Genomic DNA, 22,157 nt, shown 5'->3' with positions numbered 1-22,157 from the left:
TGATCCTGTCAGTGGAAGTGTAGGACACTTACCACCTGATGTCAGAGTATTGGCAGACTCTGATGATGATGGTGGCCAAACCCAGCCACAGTCAGGGAGTACAGAGGTTGAATCTGACACTGAGATTGGCATTCAGCCATCCCATGTAATTCTACTGGATATAGCCAGTAGGCCTACGCCAACCCATTGCAGTGAGCCTTCAGATATTGGACAGGTGGAGGGTAAGACACTCTCAATCAGGGTAGTGTGGCTACTGTGGCTTCAGTCCCTGTTGACTCTGGCTGTAGCCAAAGTGTGGGCGAGGTGCCATGCAGGAACGTTGTTAGGGGTACTCAAAGGAGGCCTGCTGTCCATCCTCCACCTGATCCAGGTGTGTCTTCCCATCCCACTTGATGTATGTTTAAGGCTATTATGGAGGCACAGGCATGTTCTAATAGGTCCTCCAGAGAAATGCTTAGGGTTGTAGATGTGGCGCAGACTGACATACATGACTGCCTCCACCATGTTGCCAATTCAATGGATCAGATGAATGACATGTTGGAACAGGCAGTGTCTGTGATGGAATGTCTGCTGCGAGGGGGACGGCATCCACATGGACATAAGTCAGCCACATCATCTGATGTTAGCCAATCTGTCCTTGCCCAATCATGCTCCCGTAGTGGCAGTACTTCTACTGCTCCATCAGTGGTTGAGGTGTCTGCACCCAGATGTGGCAGGCCATGAGGTCATGGTCTTTGGCTTCCTCATGAGGAGAACTCATCCAGCAGACATCAGTCACGTTCAAGTAGCAGCAGTGTATCTGACTGTGGGCATGGATGTACCAGTGCTACTCCTGACAGAGCCAGATCTCGTGGTCTGGGATGACAACGATGAACTGCCACCCTTACCATGCATGGCTTACACCTGTCCAGCATACCAAGATATAGAGCTAGCATGTGTTCTTGCAGATACTCACACACCGATTTCACCTGGAGGGCCCATACAGAGACACACACACAACAGTTGCGTGATTCAGCCATGAGGCTTAAAGCTCATTCTCTCTCAGTGGTCATTTGTTACTTTATCCAAATGTCTGCCTGTTTCGCTTTTTTACTCACACGGACTTACTTACCTTTTGTGCCAGTCTAGGCTTCCTGCCCCCCCCCCCACACACACACACACACACACACAAAACACCCTGTGCAACTGATGATAACTGTGCCATATCCTTGTTTTCTATCTTTTGGATTCAGGGTGATGCTCAAGGTGCATAGTTGACTTAATGTTTAGTATATCTGTATTTCTGATGTTATTTTGCTAATTGTACTGCTTTTTTACCATTTTTTGTAATGTGTACATGCCTCTGCCACTCTTACAGCAGCAAAGCTGGACCAAGCCATCAATAAAAGTGATAATGGCTGAACAATAGGGAGATTTTTTAAATATTTTAGTCTTACAAAGTTAGACAGTTGATAGAATCAAAACAGTTTTTGCATAAGTATTTTTAAGAATCTTTTGAGGGTTATGAATTCTGAAATTGAAATGTGTCTCATTCATTTCCAACTTCTCTTTTTAATGATTTGCCAGTACAAAAGTACAAGGCCAAACTGAAGACAGTTGTTGACCATCACTAATGTTGAGAGGTATAAGTTTGTGAATCTTTGATGCCTGAGGCTTATTACTTGATAGAGGACACATATATTCACATCTCTGTTGTCATATGTTGAAGTCATTGCTGTACAAATCACCCGCCTTTTACTTACATTACCACGTATCAATATGCAAGGATATGGCATTCATTTGTATTATTACACAATTTTGTTTTAATATTCCAGGTTCAACACTTACCTTGTAAATTCAGTAGTTGCTACAGTTTTAGTTCAGGGCTGAATCTGTCTGCTGCTAGGAGTACACAGCCATTACATGGGTATTTAAAGGTTGTGAGCTTTGCCAGGCATCAATGCTACTATATGTATGTTCAAAGGATGAAAGTTTTAGCCCCTTAAATGGTGAGTGAATGTGCTATGTGTTGCCTCTTAGCCAATGCGAGGGCATACTGAGCACACCTTACATCTGCCTACACCTGTAGCAGCTGTTGGTCCCCCCTATGACTCCTCATCTGCATGTGGCTGTGGTGACCTTGCCATTGGTGGTGGGATGTGTGCCCCTTCTCCTTGTTGATCCTGCTGAAGCTGTTTTCTCAGGATGATGTTGGATAGCATGGCATGGATGGTGAAGATTCCAGTACATGTACGTGGATTGTACTGCAGGGCTCCCCCATATGTATCTATGCACCAGAACTGTGACTTCAGCAGCCCAAACACATGCTCTGTGATATTTCTGGTTTGAGCGTGTGCCTCATTACATAACCTGCATCCCTCAGTAAATGACATTGTGGGATATCACCCATAGTGAACATCTGATACAGTTGGGAGGTGTGCCAGATATGTGAGTCATGATAATTGCCGGGGTTGCCAGCACACACATTCAAGATAATTCCCTTAGCATTACACATGACTTGGCAGTTAACAGAGTAGAAGCCCTTCCTATTTATGTAAGCCCTTCCTGCTCCCCGGTTGGTGTCTTGATTTCTACATGTGTAAAATCTGTGGATCCAGTACTTCAGAGCAGTGTGCTACAGGGTAGAACTCCTGCATATTTGTGGCCCTGTCTTCAGGAGTACGGGGAAAATATATGTGGTCACTAGCATGTTGCAGCATAGTATTCAGGAATTGATGGAGGATCCTGGATGCTGATGTCCCATATTGGTGTCTGAAAGGTTCTTGTAGCTAAAACTTTAAGTGCTGCACATACCTTTGTATCAACTGGCACTGGTTCCCCTTAGGTTGCCCTGGGTTTGAGCTGAAGATGACAGAGATTGCAGAGTTCCTGTAGTGTGTTTCTATCCACCTTCTAGCACTCTACAATTTGCACCTGTTACAGATTGTGATAAGTTAAATGGGGTCTGAAAACTCTTCTCCTTATTGGCCGTGGTCTATTACCAGCAGCAGCAGGAGCATAGACTTCAGCCTGTTGCACATACACATGAATTAAAGCAACAGCAGCCCCTAACATTCTTTCTCTGTAGTTTCCTCTCTGTTGCTGTATTCTAGTAGGTTTTGGAATTCGCATGGAAAACCAGCACTGAGTCTACATGGTTGCTTTATAGCTTGTTGAATAGCTCCTCCATCTTGGATTGGTTGATTAGCATACATGCTTATGCTGTAATTAGCATGCCAAAATGTTTATTGTGTTTGCGTGGCTCTACATACAATGTAGAGCCACTTACTGAATACAAAACAGTTTTCTTTTATGTGTGTATCATGGCAAGATGCACACATGGTCTTAGTGGACCATGTAGGGTTTATTGACTCTACCCTTTAGAGTTAATGGCTATGTTGACAGAATAACAAATTAAAGGTGGAACGATGTCAGCCTTGTCCCCACCTGTGATTCCACAGTCTCTCTTAGTAATTTTTCCATGGTTATCACCATGCTAGAAACACGACAGGACCAGTTCTATGCAGAGTTTGCAGCTCAGATAGGGTTGGTGCGTGGCAGAGGTATTACAAGGAAATATAGTATTGCAAGCTTTTGGCCAAACAGCCTGTGCACATCACTAATGTAAAATTTATGAAGTCACTGGAGCCAGGAGATACACAGAAACTCATATTTTTTGGCATTTGTTTACCAGGGATGGCTGACTGGGTAATAAGTACCCATTTTCAACAGAAGCCCAAGGAGAAACGCTCCAGAGAGTTAAATAACATCAAATAAAACAGTAGTATAGATGCAATTAAAAAGCATTTATGCATGCAGTTTGAAAGTGAAATATATAAAATACAGTAAAGCATGAGGAGACACCAATGATGTAATAATAAAAGAAAAAAATTGCAGTTAAATATGGCAATCAGTATATACAAAAGTATTAGAAGCATAGTCTACTATGTTAAGAAATAACCAAAAAAGATGATACAAGTGCCCTCCCCTCAAGAATGGGGAGAGGACACGTGTTGAAAGTGTTAATGTTTACAAATAAATAACAAAGAGTTCTACCTTTAAAACCAAGAATAATGCTTTAGGATGTACAACATACTTGTTTATTCCATAAACTGTGCTTGGAGACTGCCTACTAAAATTTTCAGATCAGTCTCCAAGAATAAAGGAAAACTTTATTTTTATACTTTTTTTATCAATTTTATGCATACATGCATGCAGAACTCTGACGTTACATTGCTTTTAAAAAATCATTAACATTTTAAGTGTTTTATGTCCTCGTGCTCCTCGCTTAAAACTTTACATGAACATTTCACAAACATGTTTTTATAAAACACAAACCACCTGTGCTTAAGATTTACTGGTCTTCTACTTTATAACATTTGGTACCAGTACACACTGTCTCGCAGGTATCCTTGCAAAGACTCATTCCCTAGCCTGAGAAGGCCAGACCGTTCTGTTGATTAATCTGGTTTTCACTGATACCTGACACTTTCAAACATAACATAATATGACATAACATCACTTAACTCCTTCAGCACTTACTTTGCCTTCAATTATCTGTCAGTACACTACACAGAGACTGTTGAAAAGAAAAAGCAATGCAAAGCGGAAAACTCGGTGTATACAGACCCCAATTTTATTATTAGCTCTTTCGTGTAACCATTGCCAAACTTCTTCAGATCTAACTCAAAACTGTATGCATCAACTTTTAAAACTTGTCCTTATCACATGACCCACTAGTCCCCACTGGAGTCACTAGAGCTTAAAGATACCAATCCCAAATATTGGCAGATGAATATTTATTCAGACCTGGCCATGCATATGCATTATGCATGATTTGCCATTTTAATTCTTTCTCCTCCAATTGCAAAGACCAAGGTCCACCTCTTGGGCTGACCCACACTTGCTCTATTACCGTATATTTAAATTCATGGCCCTCATTACTAATAACATGTTTGGCTAGAGCATTAGTTAATTTTTGCTTCTTAATAGCATATTCATGCTCATATATTCTTTCGTTCAAGGTTCTCTCTGATTTTCCTACATAGTATGATAGGCAATCTTGACAGGTGGCCAAATATACTACCCCTTTGCAACAGCTGTATTTACCTCCCAGATTGTACTTAATACCTCTTATTTCAAAACTATCCCTTACATTAATTAAGGCACAATAGCACACTACAGAGAGAGAGAATGCAATTGTAAGACACTTGAAATATAAAACTACTATTTATGTGAAACTGCATCTTACATAATCACTCATCTGTTTTTCAGGTTTTTTTTTTTGGCATAAACATATAAACATTTTATTTGACTCATATGCGAAAAACTACAAGTCAATATGCATTTTGTGAAGAATAACATAAGGCATAATAACCTTTCATAACAAAAAGATATAGATAGCATGATAAAAGGTTATTAAGAATATAACTTATTTCTTGATGTAGATCATACAGGAGAGATGCATGTGCATAGCCATGAGCTAGAAATTCATTAAGACAGGGCTTAAATACATGGAGGCTTGATATAGTTCCTGATTGAATTTGGGGTAGAGTTCCATAGGTTGGCTTTGCAGTATCAGCATAGACGTTGTCTCATACTTTTTTGGTTTATAGATTTCAAGCAGATTTTTGTCTTGAGAGTGCAGAGGGCAATTTGGGAGATAGCGACAAAGTGCCGAGGAGATAGAAGGATAGGTAGAGGGGTTATATAGTATTTTTTATGGTTTGGAAGAAGTTGTGTATGGGTGACTTGATGTGGGAGTTCAAACTTGCTGAGAGTACGTACTGCAGAGCAATGATGAGCTCTTATGAGGCAGGTTAGCTGCAAATCTTACTGTCTTATTATAGCATTGCTCCAGTTGTTATTCAAGAGAGATCTAGATATTAGCCAAAATAGGTGAGCCATAGACAAGAGAGGATAAAAGATAAAATTAGCTAAGATGATTCTATCGGAAGGAGTAAGGATTGTTTTTTTATCTATATAGCAGATGTAACATTTGAGTTTTTTTACACAATTTTGTATGTGATGATTAAACTTTAAGTTATCTATGGTGACCCCAAGTAGTTTGGTATGGCTAACTACTTCAATAACTATATTGTTCATTGAGGTAATGTGTAAGTTACTTTTGGTACTGATGTGGGACTTTGGAAAAATAGTACTAATTTAGTATTTTTCGGATTAAGTAAAAGTTGGTTTTGATGTAGCCTGAGTTCAACTGATTCATTGAATTAAAATTGTTTGCTTGCCTTTACAAAGACACAAAATAAGCAATTTCTTAAAAATAAAAAAAAATCATAATAAGCAGTACATTTAAAATAGATCAGTCCATAAAGTCTACCAGTCCAGAAAGGTTTCCGTAGGAAATTGCATAAAGTTATACATAGGTTCATAGGTTCATAGGTTCATACTAGGCTATCTGCCCGAGGGCATTTACAAGCCTAGCCCATAGTTTTTGGCTTACGCCACCCCTTTAGTATGGGGAACTATACCCATTATTTTGCTGTGCCTCTGTTGAGCAGTGACACTGAGGTAATCCCTGGGGTATATCTGCGATCTCCCATCCATTGGTCAAGATTTCTCTTGAACAAGGCCAGCGAGGTGCTCTGCCTCACATATACCGGGATTTTATTCCACAGCATAGGGAGTCTTTGGGTGATGAATCTATCCTCCAGCACGTCCTATTAATAGCCGTGTCGAGGTTTAAGTCTCCCGCCTTGTGGCTCTGACGGATCTAGATTTTTGAGGTGAAGCATATTCATCAAATCTGGGTTTGACATGGCCTTGTATGTTAGGCAAAGGTCACCTCTGAGCAAGCGGTGACTGAATAGAGCTGGAGTTCTTTCAGTTGGGCAGCATAGGACAGATGTTTGAGACCCTTTATCCTTTTGGTGAGGAACTTTGTGGCCTCTCCAGCTGCTGCAAGTGTCGGGTCAGATACATTCCGAATGGGGCATTGTACTCAATCATTGGTCTGATGAGTGATGAGTATAGGGAGACTATGACCTCCTTGATCTAGATGAGAATCCCTTCATGATAAGGTGGGCAATGTAGAAGGTCTTCCTAACTACTTTAGCTACATGGGTGTCGAATGACAGACTACTATCAACCTGGGTCCCCAGGTCCCTGATAACTTCTTCTGTACTCAGTGGATTGCCACCTATTTGGTAGCTAGGGGTAACCTTGTTTTTCCAAGGGTATGACTATGCATTTTTGGCATTTAACTTTAGGCCATGGCTCTGGCACCAGTTATCCGTTTCTGTGAGACCCTTCTGAAGGATATCTGTGTCAGATGTGTTTTCTACTATGGCTTCAGTTTGCAGTCATCTGCAAACTTTGTCAGCCATAACCCTCCTGTGTTTGCTTGTACTGGAAAAGTAGATGCCAAACAAGAGTGGGCCCAGGACTGAGCCCTGTGGTACACCACTTGTGACAGGCTTTGAGTCTGACATGGCGCCAGCAACTCTGACCCTGTGGGTTCTGTCACTCAGCCAGTTTGCAACCCATCTTGTGATGTATGGGTTAACATTTAAGCTGATGAGTTTTTCAATGATACCCGAGTGGGGTATTGTATCAAAGGCCTTCGCCAGATCGAGGTAGGCTGTATGGACTGCCTTTCCCTCATCAATGGCTTTGGTGACTGTTTCGAAAAAGTCAACCAAGTTTAGAAGGCATGATCTGCCTTTGACAAAGCCAAACTGGGATGGATCCAAAGTCTGCAAATTCCCTATGTCTTTATTTATGAGGTCCATTATGATCCTCTCCATGGCTTTGCAGATAAGGCTATTTTATCAAAATATCAATGCAAGAGGAGCTTAAATTGTTGCAGCATTAGTATATTTATACCTGGGAGCTCTCTGCTTCTTTCTGAATTGTCAATGTAGTGGCACTACAGTATCAGTTATATAGTATTCTACTGCATACCCCCCTTCAAATTTAACTACTGAAAATACTTGGATCTCAGCTTGTGTTATTCAAAAAGGTATCAAGCCACTGTCTACTGTAATGAAATTTAAAAAATTTAAATGGAATTTATAAAGTAATGTAAATCAGATTCAGTATGACACAGTGGCATAGCAGTTGCCTCACAGTGCTTGGTTCTACACTTCGGTTCTCAGCTGGAAAGGCTTCTGCTTCTGCATGTCTTTAGTGTGTCCATGAGGGTTTTCCTGCAACATCCCAAAGATGTGCTGTAGCTGAACTGCCTTTCCTCCAAACTGTATGCTGTGAGTGAGTGATTGAGGAGCAAATGTGTGAGAAAGCAATTGTGTGCTTGTGTATCTTGTGATGGGCTGACACCCTATCTGGGATTAATTTCTGTACCTTGCACTTACTGAATGCTAGAAAAGGGCTTGGCTCTCATGTGACATTGAAATGGATTAAGCAGGTAATCAGACAAAAAAAAATGAATAAAATGAAAATTACCACAGACACATTTCTTGAGCTTCCTTTTTGTATTTGCACCCATTTTCCCACCAGTACAACCATCACTACTGTCCAACTGCTTTGTGCAAATAACTGGCTGTAGTTCATAGAGTACACAGACAGAATACAAAGCACCACAAAGCATTCTATAGCTATGTCAAGAATCTCAAAGGCAACACCCAGGTCTGCTCTGAGTTACAGCACAACAGCACGAACATTTCAGAACCAACTGATATTGCCAACATCCTGGCAGATAGGTTTAGTGCTGACTTTACCCCCCTCTCACCCCCTAAAGGGCCCATATCTGTACAGGAAAAATGCAGAGTCCCTGTAATCACATCTTTTCAGGTAAAAGCTGCAGTCTCTAAAACCAAAAACACAGCATCCATGGGAACGGGCAACATCCCAAGCTGCGTTTTACACGAACTTCAGAACGAACTGGCTCCCCACCTAAGCACCATGTTCAATCATAGTCTCACGTCAGGCTTTGTGACTACTGAATGGCGCACATCAACAGTTATCCCACTCCACAAAGAGGGAGCTACCACTGATCCTGGGAACTATCGACTATTAGCCTGATGAGCCTGGTCTGCAAGGCCATAGAATGTATCATCATGGACTTCATAAACAAAGACATTGGTAACCTCCAAACTCTGGACCCCACCCAGTTCGGGTTTGTGAAAGGCAGATCATGCCTTCTGAGCCTGATTGACTTCTTTGAGTCAGTCACCAAAGCCATAAACGAGGGTAAGGTGGTTCACACAGCCTATCTTGCCCTTGCCAAGGCTTTCGACACCATCCCCCATTCTGGAATTATAGCTAAACTCACTAAACTAGGTATAAATCCCTACATCACAAGATGGGTCGCCAACTGGCTCACTGACAGAACCCACACTGTAAAAGTTGCAGACTCCAAATCTGACTTCAAACCAGTGACAAGTGGAGTACCACAGGGTTCAGTCCTGGGACCTCTCCTATTTGGTATCTACTTCTCTGAAGTACAGGCTAACACAGAAGGCCTCTGGCTAACGAAGTTTGCAGATGACTAACAACTAGGAGCCATAGTCGAGTCTCCAAATGATGTGGACATCCTACAGAAGGGCTTCACTGAGACAGATGCCTGGTGTCAGAGGCGGTTCTATATGACTACACCGAAAGATCAGAACAGCGAATGTATGCACATCGACACATTTACGTCAATGTACATACAGAGCGAAACACTTAAATGGCGAAAACTGGAACACCGAACATGTTTCATAGCTAGCAGCATGATGGTGGGGATAAGGAAATATATCCTTTTCCCCACTGTAGTGCGGTCTCAGAGTTGGTATATTTAAGTAGAGGGGTGTGGAGGGCAAAGCCCCCCCACATGGGGGGTGCAGGGGGGCTTGCCACTCTGCAAAAGCTAATTAATGTAATATTCTAGTTTAGATTTTACCTACCTGTTGGCGCATTATGATGATGAAACAAGTTCGGCATTCCGGTTTTTGCCGTTTAGGTGTTTCACTCAGGATGTACATCGACGTAAATGTGTCGATGTACATACATTCTCTGTTCTGATCTTTCAGTGTAGTCATATAGACCCGTCAGAGGCATGGCCTCAAGCTCAATGCCAAAAAGTGCATTGTCATCCCCTTTGGTAAAAACTCTGTACCCATGAACTACCACATAAACGGCAGTCTACTTAACGCCAAATGTGTGATAAGAGACTTTGGGACCCAGGTGGACAGTAGTCTCTCCTTTGATAATTACATCACCACAGTAGTCAGGAAATCCTTCTATGTGGCACACCTCATCACAAAAGGGTTCTCATCCAGGAAAAAAGAGGTTATGGTTCCCCTCTACTCAGCACTCATTAGACCCATTATAGAGTACAATGCCCCTTTTGGAATATACCTCACAAGACATCTGCAGCAGCTGGAAAGGCCACAGAAGTACCTCACAAATAGGATTACTGGCCTCAAACAGATGCCCCACACTGACCGTCTCAAAAAACTCCAGCTTTACTTTGTAGCATATCGCCTACTCCGAGGAGATCTCTGCCTAATATATAAAGCTATGTTAAACCCAGAGCTTTTGGACATGCTACACCTTAAGATAAGAAATCCCAATCTCTCCGAACTACACACTCTAGGGACCTAAACCTTGTCACCACAATAAACAGGACATGCTGGAGGGATAGATTCCTGTCCCAGAGACTTCCTATAAACTGGAGCAAACTACCCATCTATGTCAAGCAAAGTTCCTCATTAGCACTCTTCAAGAAAAATCTTTATGAGTGCATGGGAAATAGGAAATACACCCAAGGGATCACTTCTGTTGCTCTGCTCAACAGGGGCACAGGAAATTAACTTTCTTGAGTGGCGCAAGCCAGGGAACCTTGTTAGCTAGTCTTACTTAGGCCCTTGGGCCAATAGCCTAGTATCTACCTATGAATCTATGAACCTGTGAACAAGAACATTGATGCATTCTGCTCATTTAGCTGGTTTCATATTTTAAGTAGCAGTAATTTTGCTGTTGCTTTTATGCAAGTCACTATCACTGCTGACATGAAGGATTTACACACACACACACACACACACACACACACACGCACGCACGCACACACACACAGTTCAACAAAACTACTGTTATTGTAATCTGAAAAATGCTTATCTATTTATCTAAGAGGCTTATGAATCTGTTTGACTAGTTGACAACAGTTCATATGTTTATCATTTAAATTAAAAAAATTACAATACACTAATAACTGTCATCTCTGTCTGTTATCAAGGTTAGGACAAGTGTCAAAAGCTGAGGATTTGGCCATTGAATTACTACAGGTATTTCCTAGAGACAGGATTTCAGCAGAAAATGCCCTTCACCATGATTACTTTAGAACTCTGCCGTCTCTTGCGTATCAGCTGTCTGACAGTAAGTTTTTTTTTTTATTCTTATTTTTTTTCTAATAGTCTACCTCAAAAGACTTTCCACAGAAACACAAAAGATGTCTTTACTATAATCAAGAAATGAAGTTTTAAAATTTTCTTCCTATATCAAGGAAAGTTTTGTAGAATTTATTGTGCATCGATGTGTAGAAGACTACATCATGGCCATTTTCCTTTATTATGCAACATATTTCACTCTTGCTCTTAACACTCTCTGTCAAGGTAAGATAAATGACAAATGTCAGAAATGTGTTTAATAAATGGAGATAACTGGAACTATAAACACTTCTAGTGCAACACAGAACAAGAAAAGCAAACCAGGTAGAATCATTCTGTAAAATCAGAAGGTCAAGAACAGAAGAAAATATGTGGAAGACCCCAAACAAACTCCAGAAGACTGAAGAGAATTATGTAATTATATAAGTACTAAGGTGAAATTGAGGTTGGCACAGAGTAAAACAGTGGTGAAACAGATATCTGTGTAAATTAAATATGTGGGAGACCCCAAACAAACTCCAGAAGACTGAAGAGAATTATGTAATTATGTAAGTACTAAGGTGAAATTGAGGTTGGCACAGAGTAAAACAGTGGTGAAACAGATATCTGTGTAAATTAAATATGAAAAGCAATAACGTCTGAGTATTAAAGAAAGAAAATTATAGAGGCTAGAAACAGTGATAAAAAGATGAGACAGAGGCTTTCAGTGACACCACAAGAAAATGGTACCATGGCAGGGCACATAAAGAGGTATCATATGTGAGAATAACCAAGGATATGGTAGCCTGAGAACATAAGTGGTAAAGAACCACACAGGAAGGAGATGCACAAGGTTGTTCTTAGGGACACTGTCTCATTTTTTAGTATACCTCTGGATACTGACTTCTTCAGTACACCTCAGTACAATTACTGCTTTGCTGCCTACTTTTCGGCGTTTTCCGGCTTGCTAAAGTTGATATCTGTATTAGAAACAGTATTTAGAACACATCTAGAGCCTGTTTACTGCATTTCCTGTGTTGCACTTAATTTAAAATCATTTTTCTTAAATTTGCATTTTACCTGACTCTGGCCTAGCACTCAAGTGTGGGGTCATTTATTGCACTGTTCTATTTTGCTACTTGTGTATCTCTGCTACCTTTAAACTAAAACAAACAAAAAAAATCTTGCTTTTTTCTCACTTTCTGAAATTTAAGAAAGTTCAGTTACAGATTTGCTTTTCTGAACTGTTTGTAAGTTTCTTGGAGGCCAGTGCTTGCTTGGGCTAAAGGGAAGTCTCTGTGTTCACCAGTGGCAGTGGTTAACACTGAGCAGCCTGCCTGTCCCTGTAGGAGTGGTTACCGCCTAGAAGCTGTAGTTTTATTGGCCATTTTGGGTCATTTCCAAACTCCTTGATCTCTCTCTCTCTCTCTTAAAACCCTGCAACTCTCTTTTTGTGCGGTCTTGTGCACAGAGCAGCATCGGGCAGCGCCACTTAAACAGGTTTAAAGTATTCCCGGCTCCACAAAGTCTGCTCTTCACTTTTTCCCTTAGAACTGCTCTAAATCTCAAAGTAAGCACTCTATTCTCATTCTAAAGCCCTGCACTTGCTCGTATAAGTAATCTCATAGGTAAACACAAACTTAAGCACTGCATCCTCTTATACTCCTTTTAAGCACTTGCTCCCTGTTGGTTCTTTCTGATCAGTCAATAAGTAGTTCCCTATATTATTCAGGCATGTCCAAAGGTCAGTTTTGGGTTTACTCTCCAGTCCAGCTGGTGAATCTGGGAATCTTGAGGCAATGTTACAACTGCCTTATGTATGCAGACCACCCTCTCCTCCTCCCAACAAGCTCAAATATATGTGAGAGATGCAACTATATAGCCAAACTGGAGGCTAAGCTCTCTCAACCCAGTACTGGCACAGCCTGTCAGGAGGAGAAGGTAACCACACACACCACAAATCCAGTCTCACATAGATCTATCGCATCAGCAAACCAAACACATAAACACACAAAAACATACTTGGAGGCTCTAAATAAAAATCTGCCTAAGCAGAAGAGACCTCCAAAGCAGACATCCAAGCAACCCCTACCACGAAACAATACCCACATAGCACATAGCTCACAAAGTCAGTGTGCCACACAGTCACAGCCCTTAAGGCTAAACAACACACCTAATACACTTGTAATAGGTGACTCTATTGTCAGACACACTGATGTCCCACTCACCAGGCTGAACAAGGAGAAGGTCACTGTAAGCTGCCTGTCGGGTGCCAGGATCCGCTACATAACACAAGCACTCAGGTCACTCCAAAGCAAGTACAAATATGACTCCATCATTGTCCATGCTGGTGTGAATGACCTGAGATGTACCTCCCTGGACTACATGAAAAAAGGCATAGAGGACCTCTTTGATCATGTAGCCCAGGCCAGTATGACCCTGACCTTGAGTAGCATCTTACCCTCACCAAGAATTATGCCACAGTATAAAGACAAAATGATCAATTTTAACAATTGGCTAAAGTATTGGTGTCATTCAAAGGGGATCCAGTGTCTGGGAGCCTGGGATGACATGCTCGACAAGCCACGTTGCTTCGCTAGGGATGGCTTCCACCTGTCACTCCTGGGTTTTCGAATACTGGCAAAGGCTCTTGCCTCCCCCATAGTGCCTTTTTTATGCAAGGCTCAAAAGACAAACCCACCTCCATAGACAACACAAAGAAAAAAAAACTAAGCGTAATGCTGCTCAATGCCAGAAGTCTAAACCTCATGATGCATGCACTCGAGACTCTCCTCAGTATGGAGAATATCGATATCTGTGCAGTAACAGAAACCTGGTTCAAGGCTTCCGAGAGCACCCCAGCACTAACAGGTTATACTTCATACCATGCTTTCCAGTCCCAAAACTCAGACCGAACCACAAAAGGAGGGGGAGTATCCATATTTATCAAAGATACCCACACCTCCAGGTTAGTGGTGCTGCACGAAGCATCGGAGACCATCCATGTGCAAAAAACAGTGGGCAAAACTGCCTTTCAGTTTGTAGCCTGCTACAGACCACCCTCCCAAACACAGGACCTCACTCGGCTTTCCTGAGAACACTGGAGAATATGAAGGTCTCTCCAAACACCATTATATTGGGTGACTTCAACTACGCAAACATTGATTGGGAAAACTACTCAAGCCCAAACACCCTCGCCCAACAGTTCCTAGAATTTATAAACTCAAATGCTATGGAACAACTGGTCACCACTCCCACAAGAGGGGAAAACATATTGGATCTGGTCAACACCAACATGGGGTCTCTATGTTCCACACAAGAGGTATACCCCTCATTGGTAAGATCAGACCATAAACTAATCTCACTGGACATCCATATTCTGCCCCCACCCCTAGCCAAGGAAACCACAGTGAAGAACTTCTCAAAAGCAAACTTCACACTTCTCAAAACCGAGGTGGAATCCTTCAAAGCTCTCGGGCCAGTGGAAAATATGGCCCAAAATGCAGAATCCTTTACAAAAGCATTCTATGGACACCTACAGGAATGCATGGAGCATGCTATCCCAAATAAAACCAAGACTCACTCCCCCAAAGGCAGTAGACCTGTCTGGTGGACCCCAGCCATAAATAAGCTATACAACAGAAGGAGAAAGCTACTACATGATAGAGCAAAATCCCAAAAAGGGAAGGCATCTCTGATCAGTACTAGCAAGAAACTACGATCCCTCATAAAATCATCTAAAGCCAGCTTCGAAATAAAAATTGCACAAGACACTAAAAATAATCACAAGGCCTTCTTTAGTTATGTCAGAAACCTGGGAGGCAACTCCCAGATATGCTCTGAGTTAGTGCAAAATGACAAAAAATACACTGAACCCACAGACATTGCCAACATCCTGGCAGAAAGGTTCAGTGCAAACTTCTCCCCCCCTTCCCCCCCAGAAGAGCAAATGTCTATCCCAATGTCTATCCCAACAGAGTGTAGCCTTCCTGAGATCACAGATGCACAGGTGAGAGCTGCCCTCTCCAAAGCAAAAAACACAGCATCAATGGGACCAGACGGTGTCCCGGGCTGTGTCTTACATGAGCTCCAAGAAGAACTAAACCCTCATATAAAGTCACTGTTCAATCTCAGCCTTACTACAGGATATGTACCCAAGGAATGGTGTACAGCAACAGTGGTCCCACTGCACAAAGGTGGTGCCACAACAGACCCCGGAAACTATCGCCCTATAAGCCTGACTAGCCTGGTCTGCAAAGCTATGGAGCGTATCATCATGGAAATCATAAACAAACACATTAGGAACCTCCAGACACTGGATCCTACCCAATTCAGCTTTGTTAAGGGCAGAGCTTGCCTCTTGAACCTGGTCGACTTGTTTGAAACAGTTACCAAAGCCATAGATGAAGGGAAGGTAGTCCACACAGCCTACCTGGACCTCGCAAATGTCTTCGACACAATACCTCACTCGGGCATCATAAATAAGCTCACCAGCTTAAATATCAACCCCTATGTCACAAGATGGGTTGCAAACTGGCTCATGGATAGAACCCACATGGTCAGAATAGCAGGTACCATGTCAGACTCTAAACCAGTTACAAGTGGCGTCCCACAAGGCTCAGTCCTGGGATCTCTCTTGTTCGGTATATATTTCTCCGAGGTACAGGCTAACATGGGTGGACTATGGCTGACCAAGTTCACAGATGACTGCAAACTGGGTGCTGTAATCGACTCTCCGGCTGACACAAGCATCCTCCAAAAGGGTCTCACAGAGATGGATAACTGGTGCCAGAGCCATGGCCTAAAGCTAAATGCCAAAAAGTGCATAGTCATCCCCTTTGGGAAAAACAAAGTGCCCACAAATTACCACATAGGTGGTAATCCATTAAGTACAGAAGAAGTAATTAGGGACTTGGGGACCCAAGTAGATAGCAATCTCTCCTTTGACAATCACATTGCCAAAGTGGTTAGAAAGACCCTCTATATAGCCCACCTTATCATGAAAGGATTCACATCTAGATCAAGAGAGGTCATTGTGCCCCTCTACTCATCCCTTATCAGGCCCATAATTGAATACAATGCCCCATTTGGGATGTACCTTACCCGACACCTGCAGCAACTGGAAAGACCCCAAATGTACCTCACCAAGAGGATCAAGGGGCTCAAACAGATGCCCTATGCAGTTCAGCTAAAGAAACTCCAGCTCTACTCATTTGTGTACCGCCTACTCAGAGGCGATCTGTGTCTGACATATAAAGCCATGTCCAACCCAGAATTAATGGACATGCTTCACCTCAGGAAATCCAAATCCCTTAGAGCTACACGCTCCAGGGACTTGAACCTCAGCACAGAAATAAATAGGACATGCTGGAGGGACAGATTCATATCCCAGAGGCTCCCCTCACTCTGGAACAAAATCCCAATCCATGTTAGCCAGAGCTCCTCACTGACCCTCTTCAAGAGAAATCTTGACGAGTGGATGGGAGATCATAAATTTACCCCTGGGATCTCTTCTGTGTCCCTGCTTGACAGAGGTACAGTAAACTAACCTTAAAAGGGCTACCTTCTGTGACCTACTATACAGAGGCACAGTCAACTAATCTAAAAGGGAGGCGAAAGCCAAACACACTCTGGCTAGGCTTATAAATGCCCTAGGGCAGATAGCCTAGTATCAACCTATGAACCTATGAGCCTTTTGATACAGAATGTGTACCAAATGACTGGTGGGTGATGTATGTGGCATTCATTTCTCAGATATGGCCTAAGGGAAATGACCCAGAAAATGACAAGGTGATGAAGCTTATACCAGTTGTTGAGAAGCTCTTGAAGACAAGTTGAAACAAAGACTAGTGAGGAGACAGAACATGGGCTTTAAATTTGGCATTAATATGGGTTAAATGCACTGAGTGTTATGAAGAGGTCAGCAGACAGCTGAATGGGAGCAGGGATGCAAATGCTCTGCGTCTGGATTTCACTGTGGTCCTTGTTTTTTGCTGTATTGCAGGAGTGGGGGAAAGTTGAAAGCTGTAAGTAAGAGCAATAATGGTGAAACAGACAAAATGGTTAAGGCACAGGGTGAATGTGAAGGAATCTGACAGACCATGCATTAAAAAGCAGACTATCTTGCAAACTACTACTAGGACCAAACCCTCTTTGGGTTATACAGTGCTAATGCCTTAGGTGGAGTGAAACCGATATTTGCTGTTGATATTGCTGGAAAGTATGTTTCCTAGTTGCATCATCAAGATTTTGTTTCACAAGTCAAGAAACTTCTGCATGTAGTAACACACAGAGTAAAAGATAGAGAAACTTAAAAACAAACTAAATGAAGCATGCTCATTTCACTTAAGTAAAATAAAACTTTTTTAAAAAAAAATACTTCACTCCCTATTGTAAAACATGTAGATGTTTATCAAATATCATCCAGTATTAAAATTTTAAAACTGAGAAACATCTTATAGCCCTAAGTTTTGGTCAGAATTCTAAGACTTAAGTCTAAATACCTATCTGAGTATCTTAATACTGCTAGAAGTTAGAAAAATATTTAAAAAATTCACTGTAATTGAGCTACTTTCCACAGATGTAAAAACATTTGGTAGGCTGATCATTTAAATCTTTGTCATTTGGTCAGTAGCACTCCATTTATAAATTCTGCACAATTGTCATGAAAATAAACTGTATTATTAACAAAAATATAATTAACACTAAAGCAGGCCCATTGTCCAAAGTAGCTGCCCAAAATAATTAAGGTATCTAGTTAGCATGTTCTCATCACCTCTTGAGTTGATTTAAGGAATTGTTTTAAATCATATATTTGAAAAACAAATGATATGATGGATCTAAGGCTACAGGGAGTGCTAAATCATTTTCAGCCACGGGATTCACACATCCAATAGGGTGCTAAGGCAAGTCTTCATCGGCAATATGTCCCTCCTATAGAACCCCAAATCTCTGAACTTTTAGTTTGCACCTTAATTGCAAACTAAATTCCTATAACCACAAAACTCAAGTTGTTTGTAATTCTATTATAGCTGTTAGGTGTATGATATGTATTGCTCAATACTATGGCAAGAATATTTTCTCTTTCTTGGTTACAGAATGATATTCCTAATTGTCACTGACTAATTCCAAATTGTACTTTCTTACCTTCTATACAGCTAATTTCTGTTCCTGAAATAGAGACTAAAGCTGTTACCAGAGAGCTGTATAAATCTGTATAATAACAGGTGTAATTTTCCCTTACCAAACTGATATTTAACAACTCTTCTCAGCTGAATTAAGATAAGATGATTATGTCTTATTTTGAAAATGCTTTCCAATCATTCTAGTTCACTAAATGACTGATGCCAATGCTAATATTAGACAATGATGCTGGAGGGGAGGTTGGTCACTGTTGTTATCATAGAAACATAAGTCAGTGACGAGGGGTTGGACATGAAGGTGACTGGATTGCCAGGATTGCCAGGAATGGCACAGAATGGAAGGATCAGGATGAAGTAATAATCTGTATATAAAGTACATTAAATGTAAAATCAGAAAAGAAGAGGAACACTACCCTATGAAGGTGGCAAAGACAAGAGTAGAATCCAAAACTTCTTAAGTCCAAAAACTGCCCTTGTCAATACCCAACCTAGCCTCCCTATACCCCTTACACACTTAAATAATTCCTTCCCTCTCAACCATTTCTGTTTTAAGCAGATACTTCCTGAACTCAGTCATTTATGCTGATGGATCAATTCTTATGTAAATATGTAAATATATTATCGTTTTTGTTATTTCTCTGTATAAATTTATGTATATTACCTTTGTGCATGTACTCTGCTTTGTTTCTTTAAATTGTTGTTTAATATGCTATGTTCTGTAATTCTTCTGACTTAAATATTGTGAATTATTGTAATTTACTTATACTGACTGTGTACTGGAGCTTTTCTCCTTGGGTCTCCACTGAAAATGGGCCACAAACCCAGCTGGATCAACCAGGTTAACAAATGTCAGTCAATAAATAAATAAAATCAATAGCAAGTACCTTGGTGTTTAAGACAGAAGAAGTGGGTGCTGGTGGATTGACACTGGATATTTTCCAAGACACATCATGGGTGAGGATTAGAACTTGGTGAAAGAATGAAGGACTGAAGTAGGAGAAACATTATACTCATGCAGATCTGAATGGGTTCCTATTACGCGATTGAAAATCCCTTTAGGCGAATACGAAGACGTTGAACCGTATTACGTGAAGTATGTAAACCCCGAACGGTCAAAACCGCAAATTTCGAAATGTTGATTTGTTTTGGTTGGTCCATCTGCGGTACAGCTCTGTAAGGTAAGTGTGCGATAGATAGTATTTTAGTATTAGGATTTGGGTTAAGGTAAGTGCATAGATAGGTACTGTATGTAAGAGTTAGTGTAGTGTTAGGTGTAGGGTTTTTTTAAGTGTATGTATGTGTATTATTTATTTAGTTTAGGTGTATGTCTGTAGGGGATGTGTGCGGTAGTTACGGACCTTAGGGTTAGGGAGGGGTTAAGGAGAGTGCATAGACAGTTGTGTTTGTGGGGTTTAGTGTAGTGTTGGAGGTAAGGTTTTGGTGCTTTAGTTTAGGTTAGAAGTAGGGTTTGGTTATTGTATGTATGTGGTTTATTTATTTTGTTTGGGTAGGTAGTATGTAGCGGGTGGTGGAGTTGGCCGACTATTATAGTTCGATATTTTTTTTTTCGTGGTTTAGTGCGTTCAGGATTTTCGCGGTTCATGGTATAGGGGTCAATTTTTGGTATTTGTGCATAGGGTTTTCCGCTTTGCTAATATAGACCAGATCTGAATCCACCAAGAACAAACCGTGAGGTTCTAAACTACCGGACAGAAAGAGAGAAAGGGAGAGAGAGAGAAGGAGTTAACTGAGGTCTTGAATCTTAAGGGTTTCATCCAAATGGTATGGAACAGTGTGAGAAAGGGCAGCATTCTGGTTATCATCTTTAACAAGGCGGACAGGGTTAGGAAAGTCCACTGACCAACAGGAATCACAGTACAGTATGGTTTAGGGTAGAAGGAAAGGTAACAATGCAAAGGCAAATGGTGGTGTAGTATTTTAGTGGCATGAACTATGCTGAAAAGAGAGAGGGGGTCAAAAATGTGTTGGTACTTCAGGCAAATTGAAGGAGTAAGCAAGCTATCTGATGGTGATCAAGTTTAGAGTACTCAAAGCTATTGATAAGGATTTCAGGAAAAGGCAAAAGAATAAAAATAAAATGACCCTAAAAGAATGTGAGGCTAGTGATAAAAGCAAAATATAGGTCATACAAGAGGTGGACCAGAGGAGGTAGCGAAGTGGAGGAAGCACAGTACAAGGAAGCAAGTAGAAGGCAGCAAAGGCAGTGAAGGCAGCAGAAGTATGAAGTGAAAGGAAGTTCACAAAAACAAGATGAAGAATAAAGTTTTTTTTTAATGTATGTAACAAAAAGTCAGAGAAGAAGGACAAACCTGGCCAGCCTGAAAAAAATATTTGAGGGGGAAACCATGAAGACTGAGAAAAGCAACAGTATTGAATGAATACTTTACATCATTCTAAGTAATGAAAAAACAAAACAAGGGTGTCATGCAAAGATGTATGTAGTGTAAAGCGAAGAGAGCTGTAAACAGCATCACCATAGACAGGGAGGAGTTTGAGAGGGATCTGGTTACCCTAAGGGAGGATAAAGCAGAGAGTCCAGGTGGTGAACCTTCCATGCTCCTCAGCAGTCTGGATAATGGGTTTGCAGAGCCCCTTATGGAGCTCTCCAACAGATTACTGGCCAGTGCAGTAAGGCCTGAAGACAGCAAATGTAGTACACTTGTATGGGGTGGGCAGAAAAATCTTGTAGAACAACAGGCCTGCTAGCTTAACAACAGTGGTAGGAAAAGTCATGAAGAAAATCCTTATGGAAAGGCTTTTTGTATTCCTAGAGAAGAGCAGTCCTGAAGATAACAATTATCATGGGTTCAAGGCCAGAAGAAGATGACAATCTTACATCATTCAGTTTAATGACAGGGCTACTGGACAACTTAACATGGGAGTGTACTTGTAAATATGGGCTACATGGAGGACTTTGATTTGATCCTGTACAGCTAACTGGAGAGTTTGTGGTAATGACTGAGACTGAAGAAATGGATTACTGCATGGTTAAAGGGCAGAGTAGCGAGTGCTGTGATGAGAGGGACCGTGTCTCAAATAAGGAAGCAAATAGTGGACTATCACAGGAATCAGTCCTAGGTCCTGTACTCTTCACTGTGTTTGTTTCAGATATTGTTGTAAGAACAAAGAACAAGATCATTCTCGTCAATGATGCTTCATATAGGTGGACTGAAAAGCCCAAGCAAGGATTTGGAAAGGTTTGCCAAGTGTAAAGCTGGCTGTTGAGAGGGTCAATGCAAGCTCTGGGCTAGTACATTATAAAATACAAACTTTTTAAGTTTATTCTAAAACATTCTTTCTCTCCAATATTTCTTATGTTTCCTTTTATTAGTTTATACCATAATAACTCTAGTGTATTGTTTGGAATAGCTCTAATCTTTAAAATAACAAGTAATGCAAAAGAGAGAGAGAGAGAGAGAGAGAGAATACTTTCCCTTTGTTTATGTTTTTTTATTCCTAGTTTCAAAGCTTGATTCATCCTTTCTTCTAAATCTGAATTCAGATATACTATGAAATATGAACATTTTGCTTGATTCTTCGAAGTTTCTCATGAGCTTCATAGCTTTCTCTGTAAAGTATGTCCCATTCTCTGAATCAGGTTGTTTCATATCTCCCAACTATCATTATTATTTCCCTCAAAAGGAGCTGTGTTGCAAAAGTAACTGAAAACTCTCAAGTGAGGAACCCT

The 22,157-nt window shown here is 41.1% G+C and overlaps 1 protein-coding gene across 1 annotated transcript in view; it reads left to right on the top strand.

The window, feature by feature from the left end:
- Positions 1 to 22,157, top strand: part of CDK15 (cyclin dependent kinase 15) — a 1,846,298-nt gene that overhangs the window by 1,641,817 nt on the left and 182,324 nt on the right. The window contains exon 13 of the mRNA XM_044075109.1: positions 11,177 to 11,316. Within this exon, the coding sequence (XP_043931044.1) occupies positions 11,177 to 11,316 (140 nt within the window). The remainder of the gene's footprint in view (positions 1 to 11,176; positions 11,317 to 22,157) is intronic.

The sequence above is a fragment of the Protopterus annectens genome, chromosome 6.part0 (assembly GCF_019279795.1).
Source record: "Protopterus annectens isolate FY-2018-M chromosome 6.part0, PAN1.0, whole genome shotgun sequence".
Lineage (NCBI taxonomy): Eukaryota > Metazoa > Chordata > Ceratodontiformes > Protopteridae > Protopterus > Protopterus annectens.
This window is presented reverse-complemented; position numbering and strand designations above follow the sequence as displayed.